The sequence below is a fragment of the Solea senegalensis genome, linkage group LG5, assembly GCF_019176455.1.
Source record: "Solea senegalensis isolate Sse05_10M linkage group LG5, IFAPA_SoseM_1, whole genome shotgun sequence".
In the NCBI taxonomy this organism is placed as follows: domain Eukaryota; kingdom Metazoa; phylum Chordata; class Actinopteri; order Pleuronectiformes; family Soleidae; genus Solea; species Solea senegalensis.
In genome coordinates this window covers 11,979,108-11,991,849 of record NC_058025.1, presented here as the reverse complement: position 1 = coordinate 11,991,849, position 12,742 = coordinate 11,979,108, and the positions used below count along the sequence as shown (strand labels likewise).

General features: G+C 40.3%; 1 protein-coding gene across 2 annotated transcripts in view; it reads right to left on the bottom strand.

Annotated features, from left to right (window-relative positions):
- Nucleotides 1–10,672, bottom strand: part of dock8 (dedicator of cytokinesis 8) — a 50,443-nt gene extending 39,771 nt beyond the window's left edge. Inside the window, exons 1-2 of one of the 2 annotated variants that reach the window (XM_044025567.1) lie at nt 10,439–10,672; nt 2,568–2,664 (exon numbers count right to left, since the gene is read on the bottom strand). In XM_044025567.1, coding sequence (XP_043881502.1) covers nt 2,568–2,664; nt 10,439–10,491 — 150 coding nt within the window. In that variant the 5' untranslated portion in view covers nt 10,492–10,672. Of the gene's footprint in view, nt 1–414; nt 766–2,567; nt 2,665–10,438 lie in introns of those variants that run through there. The other variant, XM_044025568.1, reaches the window with a different exon arrangement.
- Between the last annotated feature and the right edge of the window lie 2,070 nt (nt 10,673–12,742).

Genomic DNA, 12,742 nt, shown 5'->3' with positions numbered 1-12,742 from the left:
CGTGGAGTCACGAGAGGGAATTGCATGAAACTAACTCCTCTTGCCAAATCAGCAGCCAGACTTGTTTACCATCAGCTTACTCATTATTGATTTTTATAGATGATGACTTTATGAGAATGGGGTTTGTTTTAAAAGCAGGAAGAAGTACAAGTGTACGTCTGACAAAACTCATTGAGCCACATGGTCGAGGAGAATAAAAGGAGCTTTTTAAACATATAAAAAAAAAAAAAATGAAAGCATCATCACTGTGCTCAATGCTCAGTGGTGAAATGATGGAGAGAGGAACGATATTAAGAATGACAAAAATCCAACTGCAGCCACATAAGTGATAAATCACAGCATTTACAGCAACCAAGCATGTTAATAATCACATTATAATGTTTCATGTTGTTCATATGAACATTGTAGACTTACCCTGCTGAAAACTTAAAAGCGGTAACGTAAAAAAGGAAGTGCACAAAATGGCGCACTCCGGAAATGGGAACCTGCAGTGAGCACCTACTGATACTAAATGCTTGCTGTTGAAACTGAGTCGCGACGCAGAGCATAGATCCTTTTTATATTGATCCTCATATTCCTAGATGCTGTAAAATCCAGTGGTATCATAACCAAAAGTGGAAGAGTTGTTTGTAGCCAGTCAAAGTGAATGCTGAAGTTGAGCCTTAATCTTTGAACCCACAGAGTGATTTCATAGCTTTGCCGCTTTGAGACAAAAGTGTCTCGCAGTTTAGAGTTGACAACGGCATTGAAAGGAAGTGACATTAGCAAGGCGTCCCTGCATAAAATGGTGTTTCAACAGACAGGAAGAGAAACTACAGACACACACACACATGCTGATTATACACACCCACAAGCCCCCCACACATTCATAAAAAGGTTTGTTTATCACAAGGCTCTAACTCCTGACAGAGATAGGGCTTTTTCCAGATGTTCACAAGCCTCTCTCGCGCTTCCTTCACACATTCATAAAGCTATAATGATGGAAATTATACTGAAAAAAAAATTATCCTCGAGGACTGGAAGTCATCAACTCCACCTAGCTTCAAAAACTGTTTGTATGAGGTTTTCTTTGTCTTTCAATGACGCCTCCAGCTCTTTTAATGTATTGTTTACACACATTTATAGCTATGGATGTACTACAGTATATACTGCTAATTGTTTTCAGACCCATTTGAGATCAACTTCAAGTACAACTACAAGTATTTATTTGCTTAGTTATGCTGTTGTTGTTTCATATCCCAAAAGTATGATTATTATTATTATTTTTGGTGAGTGTGTCGCCAACAGTGGTATGAGGGGGTGTGTGTCTTTTTTGTAACATTGGTTTGACACATATTTCAAAACATTTTCATCAAAATCTCTCAATATTAAAACAACAACACAGATCTCAGGCATAAAAAATAGCAGCGGTGAGACAGAACCCATGTGAATTGAGCCATAACACAACTGCAACAACAAACATCCCACCCTCATCCCTATGCTAGACATGACTACTGAATCATGGGAAACCATCATCCCAGAGATTATAGTATTAAAACCCATCTCTCACATTTTAAATCCGGCCATATTAAATATTTGCCCGTGTAAACTGCAAGGTAAGCAGGCCCAATCCGTGCTTGTCACTTGCCAAGAAACTAGTCCATATCCCAAGCAAGCATGCTGCATACTGTGTCAGCTGATCAGCTTAAGGATCATTGCCAGGAAAGGTCTTCAGATGTGACAGGAGACTTAGTGTCTGAGAGCTTCAGAAAAACTTGACATGAGAGAGAGATGTTTGGCGGAAGAGACGGAAGAAATATGAGGAAGAGACAGAAATAGAGAAAACAAATCAGGAAGTATGAACGAGAGATTTATTAATCTGGGTGGTAGAGGTTCAGAAGGCACTGCAGAGCAAATCCCTGCAGAGGATTACTGTGCATCATTCTGCCGGCTTGAGAGAGCAGGGTTCACTCTGGCTTCCCGCTGGGCTTCATCATTAACGGCAGGAAAACAACCTGTCATGGTGGCAGTCAGTGCTCTGCAAAACCTAAAGGATGACTTTTCCAAACAGGCAGAGTCAGCCTGATTTGAACAAAAGCATGCTAAGCCATAAACAGGTTCTCATATTATCTATAATTACAGGACGTAAAGATCCTTTCAAGCAATACCCAGTTGCTTATTTTGCGGCTGAGGCTGAACTTCTACAATTCACATTCTAATCTCCAGGATTGGACAGTGAACTCAGAGTCAGACGGAGTCACTGCTAATGACAGTAAAGAGGATGTGAAGAAGATGCGCTTATAGGCCTGTGGTGGTGTAAGCGCTAAAGACGTGTGAGTGCAGCATTAGAGGAAACCGCTGACATTCTGCTCACAGTATTTCCCCATTAACTAGCATTACACCACCAATAAGTGGAATAATCGACGGACAGACAGTATCATGCCATGAAATATTACAATATTTTGATAAATATGTTAATATTTTCTTACAACCCCAACACATACATACATTTATATAAAACATACTGCATGTATGGGTCCATATACAGATTTATAATTGGCTGCTGTGACAAACACCTGCTCACTCACCACAGTGATGCACACTGAGGCCGAAGAGTTGGAGTTGGACCGGCTGTGATATACACCTTGGTTCCCATACTGTCGTCTGATCTCTGAAGACGAGTGCCTGGGACAAAACATGGAAACATAAACAGAATCATGAGGTTGTGTAGAAGGCAGAAAGTAACAGTTACAACAAGTATACCATAGTCCAAGTTCAAATCAAAGATAAACATGATGGCAAATATGACAAAAGGCATTTGTGTGTAATATTCTAAAAGAAATCGGGCATTGAATTTTCTACAACCTGATGTTTAATAAACAAACATGGTGTGACAACAATTTCACCGTTTGATCTTACTTGCATCAACATAAATTGGCCAGCCATGATGATTTCATTCAAACCTTTGTACATTCTCTCTACAGAAGTGCATCTCTGCTGGCTGTTTAAAGAGCTATGCTTTTGTTGCATAGATAGAATGCTGTGATTAATAGGTGTGATAGGCGTGTCTTTTTTTGCTATTGTTGTGTCAAAATTGCTTGTTTTATGCATGCGTCAGAGTCCGAAAGAGCATATATTCATTCGGAAACACTGCCACTAAGTGGCAAAGACTTCAAATAGGTCACATCTCCCAACTGCTTTCTCTGTGGTCAATCTCATGGGTTCATTATTTCCCCAAGGTCATTGTTGCAACAGCCTTGTTACTAATTACCACCACAAACCCATAAACACCGATGCAGTGGAGGAATGCAGCATGTCAAATCCACAGAGGCTGCAGAGTCATGAGGCACGCTAAATGTTTGAGACATCTCCACGCAACCAAATACAGACTAATATTTTAATATCACCAAGTCTGTTCACAAATCAAGAATCATGTAAAGCTTCAACAATGTATCTACTCCAATCAAACTGTCCATAATAGAGCTGAAAAATTTGTTAGAAATGGTGTCAATATTTTCAAGTGTTAATACTATCAATATTTACTATCAACAGTTTACTTTGCAACTTCAGTCTTACATGTTTGCATTGACTTTTAATGTATAATTTATAGGTCATTTATAGTTATTTATATACATATACATATATACACACACATATACAGTATATATACATATATACGATAGGGTGTGTAAAAAGAGAGCAATAATCTTTAAAATATCAATTATTTGACATAATGTTATGTCCCTGACATCAAAAATCATCTACAAGTGACATTTAATATCATATTTATTGTAAATATGCAGATATCGGCCAATACATCATTTGAATTTTACTAAAATCTGTCTACAGCATGACAGGCAATGTTAAGGTAAGGGAGGGAGAACCGTTTACAAATTATACTTGCAGAGCAAAGTCCAGCAGTGCAGTGCTATTTCATTTACACGCAGCTCACTATCAGAAAAGAAACACCACAGAAGATTTAAAAGATGAAATAGAACAACTCATGGATGTGCAGTGGTAAACAAAAACCAAACTCAATCAGGTGAAACCAAAGCCACACATACAGTTTGCATAGCAGTGACTTTCACAATTCACCATTGCTGGCTGCTTATTAGATTTACCAGAGTAGTGCGTGTCCATTTTAAACCCGGGATTAAACATTTTTTGACCTGAGGGAACAGGGTTTAAAGTATGGCCAAATAAAGAAACTGATGAGGTGAATAAAGAGGCAGACAATAATGCAACACAATGCACGCCATCACCTAACAACAACAAAACTTAAGTCTCCATGCCTACTTTTTACACTATGTGTAAAGGACTGTGTGTAGTTACTCAACTTGCAGGACTCGACAAAACAAAGTATCAAATGCTTGTTACTCTTTCAGCAAGTTTAATTTAAAAATAAGAATACTGGGATTTATGTAATGTTGTATATTTGCTACTTTAATTGCCAGAAGCAAGCCCCATTCCTTCTTTCCAAGACAATTCTTTCCAAGAAAACAAACAAAAGGGACATTTTTTTCCCAGGGGCAAATTGTCTGGCGGGTGTATTAAGATTCCACCCAAGGCAATTAAAACCCTGTAAAACCTCCTCATAACTTGACTTCTAAAGAGACATGAACCATCTGAGCTCATAACCACTCTGTGGTCAACATGCTCCCTCCCTCTACATACTGTATCTAAGACAAAGCTTGTGCATTGTAAATACAGAATGATTTACATATACACACACACACACACACACACGTCATCATCACAAGCACGCACACGTGGGATTGCTTTCTTGCATGAACTGACACACATTCAGAGCCTGTGTATAAAAAGATTGGGCAAGACAAAAAAAAAAAAGCAGGAGTCAGTTCTTGTCAGCAGAAGCGAGGAGGCATTATTTGACCACGAGTAGACAAACAGCTTGTCACAGCAGACAGCATCTGTCATTCTCTTTTGTGGCATAAACCCAGAGCTGCTCTGGTCAGGAAGACAAAATGCAGGGATTTGAATTTTGGTCATTTGGGGCAAAATAATACCAGCAGCAGCTTGTGCCATTAGCCCTTTTTACTGAAACCACCAAGACACACGGACTGAAAAATGAATGACTTCTTGAAATGAATCGACGCAAAGACAAGGCCTCACTGAGACACACGTTCAAATGTCAACACTAACAAGAAATGTTTTTTAGCTGGAAGGACACAAGGGTCAAACACAATGGTTTTAATAGAGACAGTTCACCACCTTTTAACGGAGCTCTTAAAAAAACACCATTATTGAAGTTGACAGATTTGATCCTGAAAGAAACGTCTGAGGTTTTGGAGCCACATCTTTCAGGACGTTGGGCTTCGGGTCTGACATCCGAAAAAAATTTCCCACATTATTCACCACAGCTGAACAAAGCCACGTCAGCAAATCAGCTGACGCTGCACCTCCATTGAGCAACACCGAAACCGCTTAAATGGGCAGAATAAAGAATAAGTTTGTGCTCAGGATCATTATTCATTACTCACTACGCAATGAATGAATGTGAGCAGTACATACCTCTGAGCAAAGTACCCAACCCACATTGCTCCCCATTTATTACTTAATTGGACACTCAAAAAATTGACCTGAGCCACAGGCATCCAGTGTACTCCAAGTGCCAGTGCCAAGCCCAGATAAATGGAAGGGTTGTGTCAGGAAGGGCCTCCAGCATAAAAAAATTGACAGTCATTATATCATACACAGATTGTTTAACATTTATATGATTTGGTGTCCTACAAAGTCATGAAACAATATCTCGAATCACTAAAATAGACCATGATGACTGATCCATGTTAGATGAATCAATACCCATGTTACCACACTTAGTGTGGTCCTGCACTCTGATTTCCTATGTGACCCGATATCATCGCAAAGGAACCTCATTTCTTGTGTGCGTGTAAAAACACTCACTATGCATCACCACACAGCATGCTTCTAGGTCATGAGATCACGTGAAACAAACAAAATCTGTTGCAAAATGCCAAAAAAAAGTCAGTGAATAAATCACCAGTCTCCTTTGTGTTTTATTTCCACGAGATATATAATTATGACTATGTAATCAGCACTGATGAGGACGGCACACTGGCACAGCTGTTCCCGGGGAGTCGAGGCAGAGCCAGAATTACAAATGACAGGTATGAAACAGGGGCTGATGACAGATTAGGAAACATCAAGACAAAGCACATTTTTCTCTCCCATCATCTTGCTGTTTGTCAGAAACAGAGCCGAGTATATCACACTGCACATCAGTTACCTAACTCACTGCATTAGCAGGTCATGTCATCAAACCAATTAGGAGAATATTATCGATCAGCCTAATAATTCTTTCATTATTAGGTTTTAGTAATCAAAAAGTTGTTCTGAAAGTGAATACCTACATGTTCACCAGACGATTGTCACACTTGCACAGAACTGTTATATCAATGACTCCCTTCCCTTCTTTTAACCGCTCATGTTTAAGTTACACTACGATAATTAGCTGATAGAAAAAGGTATTTAAAGAGAGAAAGGAGAGAAAAGCTTGTTGTTCTCTTGTCCACTGGCCAATTATCCTCTAGTGTGGGGCAGGCTTTAATCTACTTTAATGAAAGCAGCTTTGTAGACAACCCCATTATTATAATATCCATGAGCTGTCAAATATCACTCTAATATCTAATGTCTGTTAGAGCTTGAATGCTCGATGCTATCAACCATATTTTCTGGTTTCTGTGCTCCATATAACAAAGAAATCATTAAAACTGAAACTTTATGGTTTGTGGACAAAACAACACATCTGAGAACATCCATCATTTCCAGATTTGGGAAAACCTGATGAACATTTTTCCACATTTTCTGACATTTTATGGACCATGCAAGTAGTCGATTGATCGAGAAAATAATCGTTAGTTGTCGGACTAATCCAGTGGCATTGTAATTATATTAGAGGTGATACCGTCTTTGACTTCGCTAAAGCCACATATAGATTCTCCAGACTCGCACCCAAGTTCAGAAACCTTAACCTCCTATAGAAAGAGCCTGGCCCCTTTATATTATGTCACGCTTTCTATAGCAGGCCTGCACTTGCTGTGTGTGCATATGGTGTGTTCCTGTCAGCATTTCTGGAATCATTAGCCAAGCATACCTCACAGTGAGTGCGGCTCCAAAACTACACTATCACTGCTTTAGCCACAGTTCTGACTGAACGGCTCACCAAATACACAAATCTACAATTTACATTTGCTCCACAAGGCACTTGAGACTCTCATCAGGCATGCTGTTCAGCTAGTCAGGCTACAATTACCGCCGCTATCATCATCATCATTATTATCAAGTCTATCCACTAGATAGAGGTGGGTGGCTCCTTTCACTTTTACGATATAGCCCATTGTCCCTCATAGTAAGTTTTGTAGAGGGAATGGTGTGGTGTACATGACAGGAGGAGACCAAAGGGGTGGACATCCCTGTGTGTCTCATACTATCATATGTCTCCAGACTTAATGGGTCTTATCACTATCAGTGCCATCACGGCTCAGCTTCCTGTCAGAAGCAGGCAGGCACGCACAAACACAGCAGTCATTTAGCAGCTCCAAGCAAGAACAAGTGACCAAAGAAAACTCCTAGAGTTTGTAAAACTTAACCACACGGTGAATCATTTACACACACACACACACACACACATACATACATACATACATATATACATACATACATATATATATATATATATACACACACGTCTACTTCACGCCCTGTCAGCCCCATAAATCATTGGCCCACCAACAGCCATGAGGGTTAACAGATGTCATGGGCCCAGAGGAAATCAGATGCAACTCAATCCGGATGCCCCCTATCACTTAAGACCATTGAGCAACAGAGGCCCTCACACACCCACAGCTGTCCTCACACCTGTTAGCATATGCTCAAAAGAAACAGCAGCTTCAAGGATGGAATATTGGTGATCTACTCACTCACTCACCAAAGCCAAACACACCGATGCTCATGAAGAAACACACACTTCCTGATTTAAAACGGCCAAAAGTTAAAAAAGTGAAGTGAAACCAGAGCCGCTCCTTGTCCACGTGTGCAGGATTTCCTTCACACACCATCCTGATAAGAGAGACGAACTGCACGAGAACACATCTTTTTTTTTTGTTTAGTGCGGGATACGATTGTTGCTTATTTAATGCAAGAGTGCAAACATCTCCCCAAAAATTCTTCATGGAATTTGAGTAGCGATGGGGCAATATACGATATTATCGCTTATCGGGATTAAAATATACTTTAATAAATTATATTAAAATGTAAATCACTATTCTTTTGGTCAGGATCATCATAAAAGTTGACGTAAAATATGGTCCCATGCCTAAATGTGACAATGAACTGCTTCAGTACTGAACACATGCGTTTCTTATGACTAGTGTTACTCTTTGTCCATGCAGTCTGTTTGTTTAGCTTTCATTGCCATGGTTTTCTTGGCTGTTCCATGATTTATGTTACACTATCCTCACATATCCATACATTTGACCACACCTCTGATTCCACACTTAGTAACTTCCTAAAGCATTTTAAAATCTGTGTGGACTCCCTCCTCTTCTGTTTCAAGGCTGAGACATTTGTAACAGTACCATTGCACAAACAGTTTAGATCACATTTTATCTCTTTGAAATTGCAGCCTAAAGGTAACCTGGGGGTTTAAGAAGATGTTGCACACAATTGCATCATCAGTGATCCCAGCCAGGAAGTTACAGTACATCAGTGGCACATCATCTCTGCTGACCCTCCTGTCACTTTCCCACTGTCCACCAAAGCATAATTCATTCAAAAATCACACATACAACATATCAAAGTACTAATTATCGTATCTGACCCAAAATGACACCACCGATATAAACAAAACACCAAATAACTTTAAAACATAAAAGTGTACTTTCAGTTCACGTGACCTGCATCATCATTAACCGGCTGAGCAGTATCATTAACACTATGAAAATGCTATGAAATGCAAAGTTTTGCTACAGTACAGCATCCTCTATGCAGCTCGTCTGCTGGCTCATCATTGGATTCAGGCTGTGACTCAAGATCCCTCACCTCCCTCAGCAGCTCAGCTCAGCTCAGCTCAGCACAGCAACTAATCATTACCTCTGTTGCCCTTTAGAAACAAATGCATGGTACCTTCACTGTGGATGAAAGTGATTATTTTGACAGGAATTACGATTGCTATATGATTTGCGATAACAGAGGGAATTTTTTTGTCATTTTTCTCATTTTCCTTATATTTCAAATAATTACTGTGTGATATTTGTGCAGACAATGTGAGACACAGATACTGTATGTTCTCTTCAGTGTGTAGAATAAGATGTGTATAGACCCAGACAATTCATCTAAAATGATACTTTGACACACATTAGATGGATGGATGGATGGATGGATAGATAGATAGATAGATAGATAGATAGATAGATAGATAGATAGATAAATAGATAGATAGATAGACAGCTACATGTGCATGTTTCACATGTTTCAGCAGCTCCAAAGAATGTGAGCAATCTGTCATCTCACCATCAGATATCAGTACTGTAATTCTTACACCGTGGACCTTGTAAAAAAGTACAAACATAGCAAATAACATATACATATTCCACTCCCTAACCAACACAAGATGAAGGTACAAAGTGTGCCTCCTCATCACCATCCAATGACCTACATTAAACACAGCAATCACCCTCTCTACTCTCATACACTCTCCACAGAGTGAATGAACCCTGGTGCACTCTCAAACTGCTGTAAAATCACACTTAAATTGTGCAACAACAAGGCACAACCCTGTTTGACCTGCACTGCTGCTCCAAGAGTGGCCCTCAACACACTTCATGTGTCTCTGACTGTGTGGACAAAATCAGTGTATTTGTTTGAATGAGTCGCTCTATGGAAGAGGCATACACAATGGACTTCCTCCACACCTGGACCAAGTCACAGCAGGAACTATGACCACATCCCTCCTCGTGGTGCTGACTGGTCAGACTTTACACATCACAGGAAAGAATCATATTAGCAACACTAGATATAGAATCAGCATCCTCCTCACAAGGAGGAAATGGCACAGTAAGTGCAGTTTGCTTCACTTCAGAGTATGAAAACAATCAGCCTACAGGGAAGAAACTAATATTCATGAGCCATCACATGACTGTGTAGCTACTCCGACAAGTTCTGTAAAAAGGAAAAAGTTGGCTGACTGTCGTCCTCTCCCTCTCAGAGTGAAATAACTAACCTGCAGCATTAACATTCACAACATGTGGCTGCCTGCTCCACTGTGGAATCCCCTCCAACTGTCAGGAGAGGGCTCCTCCGTCCTCCTCACCCACTGCTCTGGAGAGAGGAGGAACCAAGAGTTCAACTCCTCCACTCCTCAAACTTAAACATGACGCCCTGACAAACACCACTGGACTTTTTTCCCCGTCTCTCTTACCTGTTGAGTTTCAGGGCGAAAGCTCGGCGCTCTGCGCTGCCCAGAGAAGCCATATGTCAGCCCGAGCTCCAGCTTCAGCCGCACTTCTTCCTCTGCACTGCCGCCGAACCTCGCTTCTGTCACGGACGCGCCGCCTCTTGCTGCTCGCTACAGCTCCACTGTCATGTCCACACTCATCTCTCTGCTGTGGCGGCGGCGGCGGCAGGTTCGCTGGGTGTACACTTCCGCATCTGACTTCAACTGTGTCGCAAAGACAGGGAGAGAGAGGGAGTGAGAGAGGGAGTGAGAGAGGGAGGGGGATAGCACGGGATAGATGGGACACGTGCGCTCCCCCGCTGGCTAAATAAGCTTATGCGTATTTAATCTTTTTGGTCTTGTAGGAACATTTGTTAAATGGATTAACGCAATTCACCCAATTCATCTGAACGCAACAAAAAAAAATTCAACCGTGAATCGTGTAACATTAAAGGTGGAGTCCCCAACTTTATTATACAACAGGGCATACCTGTAGTCCAGAAATTGCACACAAAAATGAATAAATTATTTTTTTAGAGCTTTGAGTATTGTATCTTAGTATCATAGACAGGTGCACTGTCAGGACAGGCATATCAGGGGCACCAAATACCCCCCCCCCATTAATTTACAATGACACCCTACCAAGTAAAGGTTCTCAGTACAGAGAGAAACACAAGTACGAACAAGGGCTTTACCGTTCAAAACCGTACAGTACTGTTGCCATGATACCATGATGGAAATACACCAAAAAATAACATAAATAACAATAATAAATAACAAATGGGCCCCCAAGTGTCGGTCCTGATAGCATATTTGGCATCCATGGAGCCCCTAAAACCCCTCTAATATGCAGCTCACCACTGCTACATCAAAAAACCCTTAATGTGGTCCATTCTGACTGGTGGGTGGATCAGTGAGAAAAATTCTCACCTCTCAAAACACACTGATCAACATGAGCTCTGTACTAGACTGACCTGCGAGTGGCAGTAATGAGCCCCTCAGTTTAGGGTGTACAGGTGATGAGGGCAGGGAGAGAAAAAGGCCCCAATTAGCTTCTTTGCCGCAGAGTCTTGGATCGCATCTGTTCATAGAGCAGCATGGAAGGTAAGGCAAAGGAAAGAGAAGAAGGCAGTAATGCAACATTACATATGCTTACTGTAAAAACACTGCAGACAAATAAACAAACATTATCAAACATTACTTTTTAGTTCTGTTCCTATCATGATTGTTATTATTACTAATGGTGGTGGTAGCAGTGGCTTTTTTTAATGTTAAATTGCTTTCATAAACCCTGCACATCATCATTTTATCATATATGTACCTGTTTTATCTGAATACTGTGAAAATACTCTGAATACTCTGAAAACAATACTGTGCTGAACCCCCTGTTTATTAGCGGTTATCCTGTTCATTAGAAGTTTGCCTCATTCATTTTATTTGTGAGCGCAAATAGAAACCAAAACCAGTTTCAGGTGAATGCAAATTAAAAGTCTCACAGTGGCCTATGAGGGAATGTGATCAGTTCTCCCTAAAGCTGCTATTTCCTCCATACAGTAGAGCCAAGATAAAGTCATGCAATAGTGAAGGTGTGGAGACTGTTTACATAGCAATGACTGGACAGATGCGGAAACAGTAAACAAGTTCACTTCACGTTCACTTCAAGTTCACTTCAAGTTCACTCTGCAACAGAATACTTTTCAACAATTGCAATTTATACCTTTCACATTTGGTAACATGTTGACATGAAATGGATGCTCTGTCAAAACTCCCTGCTTCCTAACAGACAATCCCTTTTTAAATGCATAGTGTGTACTGTATTTTGTTAAGTGTAAAGTGCTATATTCTTTTCTAACCCTGAAGCAATTTTCTTTTTTTAAATTGTAGGTTTGTGTTTCCCCAATAGGGAAGGTTTATTTCTGTCCATTCAGTTGATTTTCACACAATAGTATGTCCTCATTTTGAACGTCACATCATTTGTCTGCATTTATGTCGGTGTAAGAAGGCAAACCTGGCTATTTGAGTTATTGTCATTTTTGGCCTTAGGTGAAAATGTACAGAGGCACTGCTTTTATAAATTGGTTTCTGTCGCCCTCTTCTGGTAGCTTTTTGTAACCACCCCAAGTTCCGTCTGATAAACTCGGAGGAAAAATAAAACGTTTATTTTTCAATGTATTGCTGTGAAAATGCTCTATTTATTGGCCATTGCCTCTGTGGTTAACGTTAAACTTATCTTTGATCCGTTTTTCTTTCTGCACTTCAACTTACCCGGGATTTACCCGCGAGGTGAAG